Raw genomic sequence first — 19,547 nt, 5'->3', positions numbered from 1 at the left:
TCTCATCAAAAAAACTTTTGATATATTATAGATTAATGTATGCAGAATAACTTTACAATTGCATGTTATTAAAAAATATGCTTCTTTCTATTTAATTTTCCACTTTGAAGAAATGACCACTAGGGGTCTCCCTACCAGTCCTGGCAGCAAGCATTTCAGACTCATGCTGGAGTCCTAAACACTACGAGCTGCCAGTCTGCTTTATTCACAAAGGAGAACACTCAGAGCTGCCAGACTGCTTTGTTCACAGCCTGTTAGAGCTGCCAGCCTGCTTTGTTCACAGCCAGAGTGTTTAGGACTCCAGCATGAGTCAGAAATGCTTGCTGACAGGACTGATCGGGAAAAATACAATAGAAAGAAGCATATTTTTCATTAACATGCTATTGGAAAGTTATTCAACATTCATTAATCTAAAATATATCAAAAGTACCCTTTAAATATAGACTCAAAACTGTTAACCTCTATTTTTGCCGCTCGTTTGAACATATACCTGCCAACCTTGATTAAAGCCAGGTAGGCTTTGTGCCAGGCCAACAGGCTCCAGATGATATCAGGAAGGTCCTAAACCTAATTAATTGGGCAAACACCAATAATGCCCCTTTATCTGTATTATCATTAGATATAGAAAAAGCGTTTGACTGTGTGTCATGGCATTATCTGTTTGCAGTGCTCACAATATTTGTTCAAATCTTACGCCATATTTACTCCTCCCCATCGGCTTACCTAAAATTGCCCTCTTCGCAGCCCTTACAGATCAGTCAGGGCACCCATCTGGGGGGTGTCCACTTTCCCCGGCGTTATTTGTGTTGGTGATGGAGCTGCTGGCAGCTTCAATTTGAGACCACCCAATCGTTAGAGGGGTTATGGTAGCATCTTCAAAATATAAGGTTAATCTGTTTGCAGATGACCTTCTCCTGACACTGGCTGAGCCCCTTTACTAGGGATCGACTGATTTTTTTAGAGCCGATACCGATAACCTGTGAACTTTCAGGCCGAGAGCCGATAACTCATACCAATATTCCCCCCTTGTACACAGCAGGCCCCATCCCCTTGTAGACAGCCGGTCCCCCCTTCTAGACAGCAGCCCCCCTTATAGACAGCAGCCCCCCCCCCCTCCTCATGTAGCTCACCTGCGGCTGTCCTCGGGTGTTGCCGCTCCCCTGTCCCATTCTCCCGATCGCATCATGGCTTCCTATGGAGGAACATGTGACATACACATCACTCTGCTTCCTCCATAGCGTTACGCTGGGTGCAGGGGAGGAGGAGTGACGTGTGTGTCACATGCTCCTCCATAGGACGCCATGATGCGATCGGGAGAAAGGGACAGCGGAGCGGGGCCGCACAACAGCAGGTATCGGGGGTGCAGGCGCTGTACAAATGATCGGCATTATCGGCAAGGTTAGATGCCAAAACCGATAACTTAAAAAATCGTGAATATCGGCCAATCTGATAATCGGTTGATCCCTACTTTTTACCATCCTAACTTGTTTTTCTGCTTACTCGGGAATGACTGTTAATGTTAACAAATCTGAAACCCTATCCTGTAACATCCCGACCCCTATGCAACGCCTTATCTCCCTCAATTTTGGCTTCCGAGACTCCTCCTCTGGTCTTCCATATCTGGGCATAAAACTTACCCCTTCTTTACATTCCTTATACGGTTGTAATTACGTCCCCCTCTATCGCTCGACACGAGCGGATTTAACAAAACTGAATTATCCCTACTTGTTATTCTTGGGGAGGGTCAATGTTATCAAAATGGTTATTCTACCCCGTCTATTATATCTTTTTCGGTCCCTTCCCATCCCCATAATTAAATCGGACCTCATCTCTCTGCAGAAAGATGTCCTAGACTATATATGGGCTTACAAAAAAGCTTGCATAGCCAGATCTGTGATGTACTTTAACAGAATGTAACGGAGCTGGATGTGGATCCTCTAACCTGTGTGGCTGATGACTCGGACCATTTCGGTGAGCGGAGTCTAAGGTACCGCTGGTCTTCACCAGAGCCTGCTGCAAGGCAGGATGAGCTTGCTGCGGTAGGCAGCACCCAGGTCGCTACCCCCGACACGGCTCAACCACACAGGTAGCTGGGCAAGGCAAGGTACCAAAGGATAAGGCAGTAGCGTAGTCAAATGTAGCAGAAGGTCAAGGCAGGCGGCAAAGGTGCAGAGTCTAATAATGTAGCGGAAGGTCTGGATACACGGGTAAGGTTAACAGGCTATAAGGGTCACTTAATCTCAGGCTAGGGGCACTGAAGATCCAGCAGGTGCATGGACTTATAGAATGGTGTCAGGTGTACACAATAAATATGGGCATACTTGCCCTTTAAATTTTTGAGTTCCAGTGTGCGCACCCTAAGAGACACAGCGGAGGCAGCAGGGGAGAGAGGTGAGTGACGGGCTGGGATTCGCATGCGGGTGCATCCCGCGATGCGAATCCCAGCCCTGCCAGCAGGCGGGGACAAGGGAAAAATGCGCTTGCGGCCGATGCAGGTGACCGGAGTGCGGAGCGTGACACAGAAAACTAGGGGGTCTATCAGTCCCCAACATCCTGAAATACTATTATGCTGCACGTTTAGCCCAACCAGCCCTAATTAATATCCCCTCGGATGCTCCTAAATGGGTGACCCTAGAAAATTCCATGCTCTTCCCATATTCCTATGTGGCCTTCACGTGGTCCTCTTGTCCTATTTTCACATTGTTACCCTCCTCGGCCCTTGTAGCCCTTGTAGCCCTTTATTCTTTATCTCTCTGGCATCAGGTTCGTTTCAAGTCTCCTGTTTCCCCTCTACTGCCTGTCATATCTAATCCTCTATTTCCCCCTGGTATAGCTCCAGCTAGCTTTTCATGGTAGAGCACCGCCAAACTCACCAAACTCTATGATTTCTTAATAAGAGGACGGCTCCCCACATTTGAATCCTTTAGATTATCCCAGTCTGTCCCTTGTAGCCAACTGTTCAGGGCGCGTCCGATCTTTTCTTTTCTCCAATCCCAACCTATCAGATCTCAAACTGTCCACCCCACTTTCTTTGACGCTCATTCTCTTTACACTCCCCATCTTCCAGGCTTACTGTCCTTACTGTGCTCTCATCTTAATGCTCCACCTTTGGATACGAAATTGAAATTTATGTTAGCCTGGGAGAGCGACCTACACACTACTATGTCTCTTTCTCAGTGGCGCGATGGCTGTGCAGCTCTGGGTCGTGGTAGTTGGCAGGTGTCCTTCATGGAGACAGCCCTTAAAGTTCTTGACTGGACCTATCTGGTCCCTGTTAGATTACACAATATTTATCCTACGGTTTCACCATTGTGTTTCCAAGCTTGGGGCATGTTGGCAACAATTTATCATGTGTGGTGGTCCTGTCTGATAGTATCAGCTTTCTGGAGACAGGTTTTAGTTGTAGTTTTGCAACAGCTGGAGGCGCATGGGATGGGAAACATTGAGTTAAGTAACAAACTCAGTGTTTTGCAACCAGTGTGCCTCCAGCTGTTGCATAACTATAACCCCCAGCATGCACGGGCAGCCAAAGGGCATGCTGGGAGTTGTAGAGGGTACATTCACACAGGCGGATTTACAGTGAGTTTCTCGCTGCAAGTTTGAAATGCAGCAAATTTTCCTCTGCAGCTCGAAACTCGCTGTAAACTCGCCCATGCGAATGTACCCTACAAACACTACACTACGCTAACACACAGTAAGGAGTAAAACACTACATATACACACACCCCTACACAGTCATCCCCCCTCCTCGCCCCTCCCCAATAAAAATGAAAAACATCAGGTATGGCACTGTTTCCAAATCGGAGCCTCCAGCTGTTGCAAAACAACAACTCCCAATATTGCGGGACAGCCATTGACTGTCCAGGCATGCTCTGCAAGCGCACAACATGGCTCAGGAGTGAGAGTGCCATGTACATTTGAGGTGATTTGCACAGGGGTGGCTGATCGTTACAGCGGTTCTGACATAAACACAAAAAAAAAACACCTACATGTGGCCCCATTTTGGAAACTAAACCCCTCATGGAATGTAACAAAGGGTATAGTGATCCTTAACTCCCCACAGGTGTTTGAAGAATTTTCGTTGAAAATGATTTTTTTTTATTTTTTTACTAAAATGCTGGCGTTATCCCACATTTTTCATTTTCTCAAGGTGTAATAGGAAAAAAGCCCCCCAAAATTTGTAACAGCATTTCTTCTGAGTATATAAATACCCCATATGTGGATGTAAAGTGCTCTGCGGGCGAACTACAATGAAGAGAAGGAGCGCCATTGGGATTTTGTAGAAAGAATTTGGCTGGAATTAAAGCCAAGGGTGTTTACAAAGCCCCCATTGTGCCAGAACAGTGGACCCTCCCCCCCCCCCCCACATGTGACCCCATTTTGGAAACTACACCCCTCATGTAATGTAATAAGGGGTCCATGGAGCATTTTCATCCCACTGGCGTTTGACATATTTTGTGAACAGTCATCCGTGAAAATGAAAAATTTTATTTTTCATTTGCACAGCCCACTGTTTCAAAAGTCCGTCAAACACCAGTGGGGTGTAAATGCTCACTGCACCCCTTATTACATTCCGTTAGGGGTTTAGTTTCCAAAATGGTCCACGGGGAGCTTTGTAAACGCACATGGTACCTGACTTCCATTCCAAACAAATTCTCTCTCCAAAATCTCCTTTTCTTCTGAGCATTGTAGTTCGCCCGCAGAGCACTTTACGTCCACATATGGGGTATTTCCATACTCAGAAGAAAAATTTTCACAAATTTTGGGGGTCATTTTCTCCTATAACCTCTTGTAAAAATAGTAAATTTGGGGGTAAAAAACAGCATTTTAGTGAAAAATGCCTTTTTTCATTTACACATCCGACTTTAACAAAAAGTCGTCAAACACCTGTGGGGTTTTAAGGCTCACTGTACCCCTTGTTATGTTCCTTGAGGGGTATAGTTTCTAAAATAGTATGCCATGTGTTTGTTTGTTTGTTTTTTGCTGTCCTGGCACCATAGGGGCTTCCTAAATGGGACATGCCCCCCAAAAACCATTTCAGCTAAATTTGCTTTCCAAAGGCCAAATGTGACTCCTTCTCTTCTGAGCATTGTAGTGCACCCGCAGTGCACTTGACGTCAACACATGGGGTATTACCATACTCAGAAGAGATGGGGTTACACATTTTGGGGGGCATTTTTTCCTTTTACCCCTTGTAAAAATTCAAAAACTGGGTCTACAGGAACATGTTAGTGTAAAAAATGGAGATTTAGAATTTTCTCCTTCACTTTGCTGCTATTCCTGTGAAATACCTAAAGAGTTAACAAACATTCTGAATGTCATTTTGTAGTTTTTATAATGGGGTCATTTATGGGGTATTTCTAATATGAAGACCCCTCAAATAGACTTCAAAACAGAACTGTTCCCTGAAAAATTCAGATTTTGAAAATTTTGTGAAAAATAGGAAAATTGCTGCTGAACGTTGAAGCCCTCTGATGACTTCCAAAAGTAAAAATATGTCAACACATTTTGTAAATGTGAATCAATATATAATGTATTTGGTACAGAGAGCTTCAAAGTTAGAAAAATGCAATTTTTTTTTATTTTCCATAAAATTTTGCAATTTTTCACCAAGAAACGATGCAAGTATTGCCAAAAATTTACCACTAACATAAAGTAGAATATGTCACGAAAAAACAATCTCGGAATCAAATTCATAAGTAAAAGAATCCCAGCGTTATTAATGCTTAAAGTGGCCAGATTTGCAAAAAATGCTCTGCTCCTTAAGGCCAAAATGACCTCGGTCCTTAAGGGGTTAATAAAAGCTTCATAGTTAGACTATTAAAACAAGAATAAAAACCATAGATGGTGGAGGATCACAAGCAGTAATGAATAAAAAATTCATAGATATACACAATAATAAAAACTAATAAGAACTAAATAAGGTAAAAATTTAATTCAATCACTGAAACAAGGCAACGAGTATACAGAGGTCATTCAACATACAATGGCCCCAGCATACAATAGTTTCAACATATGATGTGCTCTATTGAAGTCTATAGAAAAGTGGTTGCTTGTGTACACAATATGTAAAAATATGCACACATTTTCACAGCTACATAAATAAGTGGCATGTCACTTATTTATGTGGCTGTAAAAAATGCATACATATTTTTTGGTTGATGGAATAAACATTATCCACCTTTTTCACTAATCTTGGAGTGCTGCAGTGATCTTTTCAGCTTGTACATATTTTTTAGATACTGCGTCCACAACCACGTTTCCATAGACTTACCTGTAGCACATTAAATGTAAAAAATGTGGACAGATTTTGTCTGCAATTTTACAGGAGCATTTTTAAAAACTAAACACACATGAAAAAACACTGTGCGCACCTAGCCATGCTTTGCATACTGTTCCTATACTGCTTACTGATCTTGTTATATAATAGTTAAATTGACTTATAAATATTTACAAATGTAACTGAAAAAAATTGTCACTGGACTGGTTATTGTGTGCACTTTGACAACTCATTAGGTTAAGAAGATACCGATCTGCTACATCTACAAATGTAGAAATGTGTTTATTTTCACACACAGTTTCATATGGTTTTCAATCTAAAATGTTCTTCTTAACATAAAATTGAAAGCTACGTACTAGATCCCAGGAAAAAAAATCATATGTGTAACATTAAAGTGTAGTCTGGAAGTTCACTAATGAAATGTGGCAGTAAATTTTGAAACTTTGTAGGTGGGATATGAAAGAAGCTCACAGCAAATTTAGACACGCATTTTCCCCAAGGTGTTAAATTCTTCACTGACTCATTAGAAATATTTGCAATGTAACTTTTCACAGCTTTATGGAGCCTGTGATATATTATGCTTCCAATAAACACTTATCTCACTATAAGGCTAGGTTCACACTATGGTAATTCCGCCTGCATTTCCGCTTTGAAATTGCAGGCAGAAATTCAGCTTACTAAAATGTACTGTATAGTGAATGAGATTCCGTTCACAAATTCACACTTCGGAATTAGTGAAGTGGAATTTGTGAACGGAAAATCCACTTGAAAATTTCCGCCTGAAGAATGGCGTTGTTTATTCTTCAGGCGGAAATACTCGCAAAACACATTGCAGTCTATTGAAGACTGCAGTGTCCATCCGGCCCGAGCGCCGACTGATTCACTGAAATTTTCTGCCCAGAGATTCCGCAGTGTAAACCAAACGTGTCTGTAAATACAAGGTACAAATTTTACTTTATTGTTATCACAACAATTTGCAAGTAGTCTTTTTTCTTCACATTTAGTTTATTACACATAGTTTATTTCTTTAATTCATTTTTGCTTCTGTAATAGGTGAAAACACAGACACTCACTAAGTGGCATTTCATACTATCTCTGTGCTTAAATTTGTTTAATTAATGTTATTATTATTTTAAAATAAAACAAAGATATATAGATAAAAAATTATCCATCCAAGTAAGGGCTCAGCACTCCATATAAAGTCTAGTACAATTTTATTATCTCATGTCACAGCAACATTTCAAGTTCTCAAAGAAGCCTTTATCAAGTATTATGTAGTATCGATATTCTGAGTAGTGCTGCAAAAGTCTGGATTTTTTGTAGATAAAAAATTAGACAGATAGACAGATAGAAAAACAAGAATGAAACTAAGTTGAATCTCCCAAAAAATAAATCATTCCAAAAGTGTGGGTACAAAAACAGGGATGTTTAGAATCCCTCCTGAGTTTTTCTTAGATTGAGAAATAATCAGGAGTGAGTCGAAAAATTGCTTTTTTTGCACATTATGATGAAATACATTTTTTCGCTTATTTTGCTTTACCTGGAGTGCCATATCCAACTATTTTTTAGATAGGTAGATAGATAGATATAGATAGATTTGCATATGCACATTTAAAAAATGTAATACTAATGCAAAGGAAAATATTTGTAGATAATATGTCCACCTACAGCATATAGATATATAATTAAATGTATTCATGTTGTCTTTATATAATTGTGTGGCTGTAGTAAGCCTATGTAGTTACAATTTTTACTTGGCAGGCTGTAGACTTGGAACCTTGTAGAACAGTTAGGATATTTGTACAGAGAATATTTAGCTATTGCTTTGGTTGACATAATATTAGGTAATATTAACTTTTTTTTATTCCACAGCTATGGGTAAAATCGATTGTTAAAAAGGGGAGATGTTTACTGTTGTGAAGGGTTTTTATTTAGTTTTGTACAGAAATATAGGCTCAACATTTTCATTGAATATTTCTTTGTACATTTTATTTTTTTGTTATGTAGCTCCCACAAAAAAAAATCTATTTAGGACATTCTATTTTCTACTATAAATGGCAGTTATATAGACAGTTTTTTAAAACTAGGAATAGTAACCATTGGAGTCTAGATAACTCATTCATATTTATAATGGTGATCATAAATGCCTTTTAAGGTTGTCTGTTGTGTAAAAATTCTAATTTACTGTAGTGTCCATAACAGAGTAATCATGTCCATACTGTATAATGATTAACTTAATAGGAAATGTTTGCTAGTAAAGGAAAGTATGTACTGAGGCTGGCACTTCCATAATGACTTATATAACACTTTTCACTCAAGATACTATCATTACACAAGTTCACACAGTACAAAAGGGTTTTGCATCTAGCTTAAAATATAAACCATACTAAACTAAATAAAATATTTCAGAATATATCAGATGCAACATCATGGAAATATTATTTTACTGAAAGAGTAGTAGATATTTTAGTCAAACTTCCAGCAGATGTGGTTGGTAAATCCACTGTAAGTAAATTTAAGTATGCTTAGAACAAACATACATCTATCCTAAGATTAAAAAAATAAATACAGGCTGAAAGGGCAGATTAGATGGTCCATGTGGTCTTTTTCTGCCAACAATCTTCTACGTATGTTTCTAAATATCACCAATGACCAAAGCATACAACATGTTTACAAAAATAAGCTTATTATTAACCATAACAACACTTATTTTACTACATAAACATATCCTGATGTCCAGAATGAGTCATTTCAATGAAGATTTATAAACATTTGTCTATATAACAAATCCCACACTCTATCTTAAGACCTCAGATGGCTCAATAGACTCAATCATTTTTTGTGGCTTAAAAGAACACCTGCACAGCTAAATGATAACTATTACACATTAACACTTTGGTTACGTAGGAAGATTAGGAAAGAATTTGCTGTTGGCCAAAACAAGTAAGCATAGCTAATGGACGTCACAAGTTTATTATCTATTCATGCCACTTCAAACACATCCTCTCTGAAAAAAAAGGAGTAGCTTGAAATCAGTGCCCTTTCTTATCTCAAGGAAATCTGGCTTTTCATTGCCTGAAAAAGGTGACTTTGTAACATTTCTAAAAGGGGCTAAGGTTGATGGAATGTAATTTCCTTGTTATGCAGGAAGTTGTAAATCAAACTACGTTTGTTACATTTTTTTCTCAGGCTTTGTTTTGACAACTAAACTTGCTCTGTGCAGATATGGGCAGTTAGGCGTCACTGTTAGGCAATAGAGTATAAAGGGAAGGTTACAGGGGGCGTAGTGACCACCCAAAGCAAAGACATTGCAGTAACAATCACAGTGTGTTTTACAAATAATTCCTTAGGGCTAATGATTAATCTGAGGTGAAACATTAATGCCCTGCAATGCATCCTATATATGAAGAGGAGAGCTGACACACAGCATTAAGGAGCCTTTCTGACACACAGAGCCATAGACCTCCCATCATTTAGCTATCTCTCATCACACATAGGAATAGCAGATTACACACATTGCCTTAGCTAATATCATTTATTATGGCTAAAGAAATCAGCTCACACACATGGCTGCTATCAGCCTGTCTGTTTCTTATAGCTGCAGAGAATGCGGCAACAGAACCACTGCATTGTGCCCAGTGTACAGAGGAGAAGCTAGCCCTTTGCCCACAAGTGCCTGCTGACTGTCCCGAGCTGGCAAGAGAACCAGGCTGTGGGTGCTGTTTGACTTGTGCATTGAAGCGGGGAGAAGCTTGTGGGGTCTACACTGCAAGGTGTGGAAAAGCACTAACTTGCCATGTAAAACCAGGAGAGCACAGACCCCTGTATGCACTGACAAGAGGACAAGGAATCTGCATGGATGCAGAGGACCTGGAAAAGCTGAGAGCTACTGACACTACAGGTAAGTCGGCTGGTAGAGATGCTTAGAATGTGACAGATGCTTTTCCTGGAAAGATTTAGTATGTAAACTAAACTAAAATGTAAAATACCAAAATTACTTTTTTGTAATATTTTACATTGTGAAGTCATTGGTTATAAAGAAAATATTACTGTGACTTACTATATTAAACAGAAACCTAAAGGATGCACATAATCCACTGTTTATAGAAAAACAGTGGTTGTTATGTGGATTTTTGTAATATACCATTATGTTAAATTTCTAAGAAGGTGTGTACCACTGAAATGTGCACTAGGTGAGCTCATGGTCAAACCTCTGTTGGGGAATGCATTTTGCGCTTTGTATATCCTATATACTTTATTTATTTATTTTTTATTTTTTTTTACTTGCTGTTAGGATTTAGTGTCTATGTTTACCTTGACTTTATAATATGGAGGTGTTTATGCACCTTGCTGTAAGATATATGGTTCTACTATAAATACTTTTGAGCACAGGGATCCCATTATGTCTCTATTGTCAGTTGCCACTTTTTCTGTTCTTTTCGCATTTTTAAATGTACATATAATAAAGTTGTATGTTTTAAATCATTTTAGTTCTGCTGCAATATTTTTAGTAGGTTAAGTAAAAATGATTGTGTTTAAGCAGAGATACTAGCCTAGGTATATAGCTGGCACATGCCACCATAAATGCATATACTGTTTTAAGAATAGGCATTCTACTGTATTTTATATTCATTTACTTTATTATTTTTTTCATATATATATATATATATATATATATATATATTTATGTCATTTGAATAATAAACAATTAATAATCATATAAAAATAATAAACAAAGTGACAATGTCTTAATTGTCATCAGCAAGGTTAGACCGCTCCTTCTATGCAATGTTTTTTCAAATGCAGCCTTAGCTGTGACATAAGATAGATTTGTGTCTATTAAGCTGAATCTTTGTAGATGAAACATACATTTTTTAACATCCATACAGAAGTGTTATTCAGGGAGGTGTAGACAATTTGAACCATTGCCTGATCATTGTGTACATAAATTTCTCAACGTTGATTGCATTGATGTTTGTTTTTGTGACCTATGCCCTACTTTCTTGCATCAGTAAGGTGAAAGATCAACCTATCATAACAAGTCTGTTTTTACATACAATAGGGAAAACATTGATGAATTTTAGTAATATTTATGGTTATTACATTTTATTTTAAATAATTACGTATACTCCATAGTATACTCCATAGTAATACAGGTATTAATGTACACACGTTAGTTAAAATCGTACAGTTTGCAGTGTGTAATTATTTCATTTTTGTTTAATTTTTATTTTTTTATTAGCATCTAGCCTTTAATAACTTTAAGTATATTTTAATGATTTAATATTTCTTAATTCTAAATTTAGAGAAATGTTAAGAACATTGACCTTATGGTGGAGTAATAGAATAATAATACATACACAGGCATACAGCAAATGCTCTTATGCTGTTGTAGTAGTAGCAGTAGTAGTAATTAACTACTTATCTAACTACAATAATAAATTCAACTCCTCTTTTTTATTTCTAGAAGTGAAGGACTACACTGAGCATGATAATGCTGCCCCAGATAACTTTGACCTTTCACAAGACCAGCTTCCACCATTCCTAAGATTATTTCCTGATGGTTTTGACAAGTTTGATGCCTGGAATGCTATCACTGTGTATGAGCGCATTAAGGCTAAAAAACAGTTTGACAGAAAAAAACTTAAAGAGCAATACCAGGTAAGTGATACTTGATCTTAATATAATAACTTTTTATGTATGTTAAAGTAAAACATAGAAATGCTGTTGTGTCTCCAACATGTACACCCCCAGCTGTGTCTTTATAATATGACATTTAAGGCATGTTGGGAATTGTAGTTTCATGACACCTGGCAGGCCACAGGTTGGAGACAAGTGCTACACTGAATACAATCTTTTTGAATAGTCCTATATAACAGTACTTAAAAGGATATTACATATTATATTGCATACATGTATTAATTACATTAACATTCCAATGATATTTTCAGCTAATTCCTATGATTTATGTTGCTGTAGGGACCATGCCAGAAAGACCTTTACAGAGCATTGGACAGATTGACAAGGTTTCAGCAAAGAACTGGAGAAGACCTATATAGGTTCCACATTCCCAACTGTAACAGAAATGGCTTCTATCACAGTAAACAGGTATACATAACTGAAATATACTTTTGTGAACCTACAAAAATATATGAAAATGTCATGATCATAGTTATAATTAGGCTTTCCCCTACCCATGCAGTTATTCAGTTTCCTGTGTCTTAATGCCATGCCTAAGGCAGAAGAGTTTATTGGGCCCCCCAGAACCTAAGGGTTAAGGCTATCATGGGCTCTGGGCTGTACAAAGAGTGTGGCCCCTCCTCCACTCTAAAGTTTACACAACTGACAGCTATCTATCCCACTTATCCCATACACACGAATCTTCAGGTTGCCAGACCATTCATGTTTTCTGAATGGGGAGATTAGAGGTTCCTTTTTTTGGTATCCATATGTTTGTGCATTATACTGCCTAAATATGAAACCAGCCTTAGAACAAAAAGTATCCATAAACAGTAAACACACAGTAAATACAAATACAAAGTTTTAAAGTTTTACTTTAACATAAACACATAGCTATGAAACATATGCTGTACATACACTTACACAGTATGAACACACATGCACACATACTCTTTACACACAGCACACAAACACTGTATATTCACATAGATAAAATGTTCATACCTGTATACTGTATATACACGCATGCTCATAAACTGCACACACATACTATACATACATTATATACATATGCACTGTACATACACTGCATGCAAGTATTATACAGAATAAATAGCACTCTTATTCAGGGGGAGAGATGGCCCTGCCCGCAAGGGCTTACAATCTATAAGGGGAGGGGAGGGAATCAGTAGGTGAGGGAGAAAGCTGGTTGTGTATGAGAAGTTAGGGAAGTAGCTATTTTCAGTCCAGTGGCACCAGGGTAATTGTAGGTCATAGGCTTGCTTGTGAAGATGGGTCTCCAGGTGGCTTTTGAGGGTCTTGATGATTTGGTGAGAGATGGAAAGGTATATTGAGGTTAGGGGTCTTGAAGGAGAACTGTGGTGCAAGTATTTTCCCTTCCCCTGTGCCTGGGCTGCAAAAACTTAAGAAACTAATTTTAACTCACCTTCCTACGTTCCCCCGTTGCACCGATATTGGCATCCCGGTCCTCCGCTTCATGCTTCTTAGGCTTGGAAAGTCCCACTCTAGTCAGCGTATCGCCAGCCAGAGCAATGTCCTGCCTTGGCCGGTGATAGGCTGAGCACACTGTCATGTAAGGAGCCTGGGCCATTCTTTCTCCCTGCTGCTCAGGCTCCTTACACTGTCCGAGGCGGGTGATACGCTGACTGCAGTGTGATGTTCTGAGCCTAAGAAGCATGAAGCCGAGCAGCAGCAGGGGAACGGGATGCAGGGGGAATGTAGGAAGGTGAGTTGAAGATTTTTGGTTTTGCATCCCGGGCACAGGGGGAGGGAAAAGATTTGCACCGCAGTTCTCCTTTGAGTTCCAGCGGGCGAGCATGGGAGAAGTCTTAGAGATAGTTGTAGACTAGTGGGGAGTATAGACACATAAATATATACACATATAAACACATCTATATCATCCTACCTATATTCAGGATGACTGATGTCCTGGAAAGGAGTATCCTGAATCGTTCCGATATCCCCTGCAGTTTCAAGACACAAACCCAGTCAACCGTTTCCTCTAGCTATGTAACATATCAAGTAGAAAAGGTTGAAATTTTCATACATTTTCTCAAAATATCCCTTCTTTTTTTCTTAGTGTGAAACCTCACTTGATGGCGAGCGGGGAAAATGTTGGTGTGTTTTTCCATTAACTGGAAAGAAAATTCCAGGTTCTCCTGAAAACAGAGGGGAGCTAAACTGCCAGCAGTACCTGAATGCACAAGAATAGTGTCAAAAGACTGAATGTATGTGAAGTCTATATTATTTGTGTACAGTTTCTCAACTATTTATTCTAAACATATTTTCATTTTTTCTCCCTTATGTATTTTCATAACTATTTATAAGTACTATTTTAAAGTCTAAATATATTTACACTATTTTTAGAAAAATGTAAATCAAAACACTTATTTAACTCATAAATTATATTTTACTACTGTGTTTATTGTTGGTCACCTTTGAAATCAGTATAGTATTTAATGACTTAAATACAATGTTAAGCAAAAAATTTTTGTGCGCACACACTTAGTTTTGTATTTTCGTCACTGCCCTCTTGAGTAATTATGGAGGGGAGTATATCATTGTTTAATATGCTATCTGTTTTATGTCACTTTTATTTATACTCCATATAATATTTAGCAACTAAGTATGCTAGTTGCTTCAAAACTACTATGCTATGCACTCTGAGTGAGTAGGGTTAGTAACTAAAAGTGTACCTGTCGCTTTAAAAAACTTTTTTTCACTTATGGGCAGGGAAGGAGTGCACACTATTCTCCCCCACTCCCCTATCCCTGCCTACTTACGTAACTGCCCTAGGCGACAGGTCCATAAACACGGTAACGGTCCCTTTCTAAATAAGTGAGGGACAGTCAAAAGGTCAAAACAATAAACTACAAAACTGACAAAAGGTCATGAAAGGCTGGAGGCACACAAATACAAAAAAACAAACCTAAACACACACAAAAATACGTAGTCAGAGAGGAGAGCCAAACGCTCAAAATACCAGATATCACAGATACAGTATAAAGCTAGCTAGGAGACAAACAGAACTCTTTAGCAAGCCCAACTACTGCATCTGTTTAGTTGTTAGTCATGGACCCCATGACAGCTCTGGTTGGTCAGATGCAGAACCTTGCTGAGTTGGTCCAGGATATAGCTGAGAAGGTACATCAGAAAGAGAAATATCAATCTCAGTCTAGAGTCAACCAGGACTTCATTGACAGGTTGGAACACCAGGAGCAGCTGATTCAAAGGTTGCTGGCCAGAATCCTAGAGCTTGAGTCATCATGCACTACTGATCCTACTTCTCCACCTTCAACTCTTTTAGAGCCACAAGTTAGTCTCCCGGATCGATTTTCTGGTAACCGGAAAGAATTCAAAACTTTCTGTGAGAGCTGCAAATTATACTTTAGGTTAAGACCTTAACGTCTGGTTCTGAGGCCCAAAGAGTAGGTATTGTTACATCTCTTCTGCAAGGGGATCCCCAGGAATAGGTATATTCCCTTGATCACAATGCTTCAGAGTTGTCCTCAGTGGACACTTTATTTGTGGGATTGAACCAGACCGTGCTATGTACGCTTAATCTCAGTTGCGTACATTAAAGCAAGGGCGCAGACCTGTTGAGGAGTATTGTGCAGACTTCAGAAAGTGGTGTGTGGCTTCCAGATGGAATACCCCAGTTTTGATTTGCCAATTTAGACTGGGGTTATCTGATGCCCTGAAGGATATGTTAGTGACCTACCCCTCTCCTGATACCTTAGACCAAGCTATGACTTTAGCAGCTCATTTAGATAGACGCTTACGTGAACGCAGATGGGAATCTTGTTCTTCGTCTCCTTTTTTGCCTGTCTCCTGTTCTGTCCCTAAACACCAGTCGATGCCTGAGGAGGAACCTATACAGATAGGGTCCATCCGCACTCCAGAAGAGCTCAGAAGATTTTGCCAATGCTACGGCTTGCTAAAAATGTCACGTATAGGCTAGGAAGGAGTGCACACTATTCTCTCGCACTCCCCCATCCCTGCTTACTTACGTACCTGCCCTAGGCGACAGGTCCATAACCACAGGGACAGTCCCTTCATAAATAAATGAGGGACAATCAAAACAATAAACTAGAAAACTGACAAAAGGTTGTGAAAGGCTGGAGGCACACAACTAACACAAAACAAACCTAAACACGCGGACACAAAAATACGTAGTCAGAGAGCAGAGTCTAAACCAGGAGAGCACGAAGTACAAAAATGCTAATACCAGAGAAAAAAGTCAGAGAGCTGATCCAAAAATCAAAATGCCAGATATTAAAGATACAGTATAAAGCTAGCTAGGAGACAAACAGAACGACTGGGAGTAGACTGCCAGCTTAAATAGATCCAGACCAGGTGTTCAATCTAGTTCAGCTGACCAGTCTCAGCAGACAGGCATAACCAAAGCAACAAGACAAAACAAAAGCTTTCAGTGCAAGTTAACCCTTCGGTTCCTTACACTTTTAACATGTAATATAGACAAGTCAAAAGATTTGTTGTGAGTCTGAGTGCTCATTGCTATAATGAGCAGGTAAAGAAGTGTGCAACAAACCAAGAAAATCCCATAGACTTACATTGTAGTTTGTCTTGCTTAGGGCACTCTTCTCCCTACTCATTATAGTGCTTAGTCAGGGTCTGAACACACTGACTCCAACCGTTTTATTCTTAACACTATAACTACCAGAAGACACAGCTTGACCTCAAATCTCACACATTTATACTATTATTGGTATAATTTACTTCATAATAACATTATGCCTTCTTAGGACTGTACCCCAGATTAGGGGACTCTCAGCACCATATGTTGCTTTTTGGAGTACCCTTGGTATGGAGGTATTCGTCCCCAGAAATAACTTTTAACACAGGGTCCAAAGGAATATATTATCTTCTATATGATTTTATGAACTCAACAAATCTTTATAGAAAAACAGACAGGTACAGTAGAGCTTTAATAGGTCTCGATCATACACAAACATGTATCCTGTTACTCTTTAACTGCTTACCTTCTGTGAATTAATCCTACATCCATCTTTATCAGCTCATAATTATCTCTCTAAAGCTGTCTATACAAATGCAATAGTGGCTTTTTAATAGCCAGTTTTGCCTGTGAGAATTTACCTCTAATATATGGCTATAAAGCTGGCCCAAGCAATAAGGTTTTTACAGTATTAGCAAATGTCACAACTTTCAACATGGTTTGTCAAGAATCTTATTTCTATGGAGTCAGTCAAATATTTCTGCTGCTTGATGTCACCAGAAACAAAGATTCTGACATATATGACTTTAATCTGTTAGATACTTTGTGTCCAATGGGAAAATAATTACACTAGAGGTGTCTATTAGCAACTAACTCCCCCCATCCATTAAAATATTATGAACAGTGACTGTTTATGGGGAAGTAAATGGGGATGTTTTTTGGGTAATAGTTATCTACCAAATAAATGCATTTTTCTATACTGTAACCACTGACTATTACTGATTATTCGGTTGCTCCTCCTGTGTTCTTTATGGCTACTCATTTTTTAAGATAATTTACTTCTAATCATGTGTGAATTTAATAATGCAGAGTTATGGAAACAGAAGACTACACTATTTATGCATGACATTCCAAATATGCAATTGTAAAATGTAAGCTATCTTTATAAGTGATTCTATTGCAATAACTGATTTAGCCATATCATTTACATATCTATTCTCTGTTTAACATAATAACTACACATCCTTTACTCCTTTCCTAAATATAAACACTCCCAGACACAAAGCATTCTGTAAATGAGACCGATTGAAATGTATTATTATTGCATCCCTAGACGTGTATGGGGCATTATTGTAACTTCATATGTCTCCAAGTTCATACAGTGGCATGCTCTGTCATATCCATGAGGCCTACTTAAAGGGACTGCTTCACTTTTACATTTGTAAAGTTTATAAGTAATAACAGCTTACTAATATATCTTTAATACAAGGTATGCTCCATTTTGACAACTTATCACATGAACCTCCATTGCTGTCATTTTCAGAACAGAAATGGCAAGTTGAGTGGCTAAAGAAAGTGTCAAAATGGCTATGAGCATCTTAGAGATATTAGTAAGTTGCTTATATTTATGTTTTTAACACATTTGTGAAAAAAAATACTTCTCAATTAAGGCAGAAGGAAATGGAGGTGTGCTTAGTAAGCAAAATAGTTTGCGTAATCTTTTTTACATTTTTATTATTTTACTACAATACCTCTTCACCATATCAAGTTTACAGATCTGTATATAGCAAAGGGCTGACACAATTTTACAATACATTACATCACTTAAAATAGTTTCTTATTTAAATTTGTGCTTTCATTCTTTTTACTTGTTATAATATTCTACATTGGAGTCTTATAAAATGTATGAAACTGATAAATTATATTAGTCTTGCAAAAAAAACTGAATACCTTCAACATAAGGTATTTCATGCAATGGCAGTCTAACAAAGTCTTCTAGGGTTCCACCAAAACATAGTTTTTTGTTTTACCCAACAATATTAAGTTTAGTTAAAATATATATATTTTTATGTCTACATGTTATCTTCCACATTAATTATTTGTGTATTCTTTACAAAATATACATTCTGGGGGCAGGTTTGATACTTTCCATATTCTATAGGTGTCATGCATAAATAAAAACCATTACCAACATTTATGAACTCATTAATTGTCTGGCTTTACGGTCAGGTAATTTAAGTTGCTGCTACTTTAACATATGTATCCATTATATTTTTATTTATCCATTATGTATTATACACTTTGCTGCTAATCATTTCAGTTACCTCTTATTAATGAATTATTGCATTTGTATTGATTGTTGTATATTCCTCTGTAAAAATGTTTAAAGGGCAATAAATGTGTATTTAAAAAAATGTAAACTGCTAAAACACAATAAATGCACATTTTGAAAGAAAGTGCTTTTATTTTTCATAAAAGGAGATCCCATTTATAAGTCTTATTTTGTTTGAATTAAAGTTTTATTTTGAAGGCTGTATCTAGAGCCATATGCTGTATGTGTTAGACATACAGCAAAATAACAGGTAAAGCTAGAAAAAAGGGGTTAACATAGTAACATAGTTAATAAGGTTGATAAAAGACCAGAGTCCATCAAGTTCAACCTATATCCCTAATGAGTCCCTACTGAGTTGATCCAAAGGAAGGCAAAAAACCCTCATACTAGAGGTAAAAATCCCTGGATCAACGTTCTGTCCCTAGAAACCTAATATACATAACCAGAAATGTTATTATTCTCCAAAAATGCATCCAGACCCCTTTTTGAATTCTTTTACAGAGTTCCCCATGACCACCTCCTTTGGCAGAGAGTTCCATAGTTACATAAAGTCAGTGCTGGTGTAATAAACCTTCTTTCATAGATATTAGGTCTCCCCTAAGCCTTCTTTTTTCCTAAACTAAATAACCCCAATTCTGATAATTTTTCTGGGTACTGTAGTCCTCCCATTCCCTGTATTGCCCTGTTTGCCCGTCTTTGAACCCTTTCCAGCTCCATTATATCTTTCTTGTATACTGGTGCCCAGTACTATACACAAT

General features: G+C 38.2%; 1 protein-coding gene across 3 annotated transcripts in view; it reads left to right on the top strand.

Annotated features, from left to right (window-relative positions):
- The window catches only part of IGFBP1 (insulin like growth factor binding protein 1), an 87,850-nt gene extending 68,959 nt beyond the window's left edge, over positions 1-18,891 (top strand). The window contains exons 3-6 of one of the 3 annotated variants that reach the window (XM_056520278.1): positions 9,861-10,181; positions 11,748-11,941; positions 12,260-12,388; positions 14,061-18,891. In XM_056520278.1, the coding sequence (XP_056376253.1) occupies positions 9,861-10,181; positions 11,748-11,941; positions 12,260-12,388; positions 14,061-14,192 (776 nt within the window). In that variant the 3' untranslated portion in view covers positions 14,193-18,891. Of the gene's footprint in view, positions 1-9,573; positions 10,182-11,747; positions 11,942-12,259; positions 12,389-14,060 lie in introns of those variants that run through there. The other 2 variants (XM_056520277.1, XM_056520276.1) reach the window with 2 other exon arrangements.
- The last annotated feature ends 656 nt before the right edge of the window (positions 18,892-19,547 follow it).

Source organism: Hyla sarda, chromosome 5, assembly GCF_029499605.1.
Source record: "Hyla sarda isolate aHylSar1 chromosome 5, aHylSar1.hap1, whole genome shotgun sequence".
NCBI classification, from domain to species: Eukaryota; Metazoa; Chordata; class Amphibia; order Anura; family Hylidae; genus Hyla; species Hyla sarda.
This window is presented reverse-complemented; position numbering and strand designations above follow the sequence as displayed.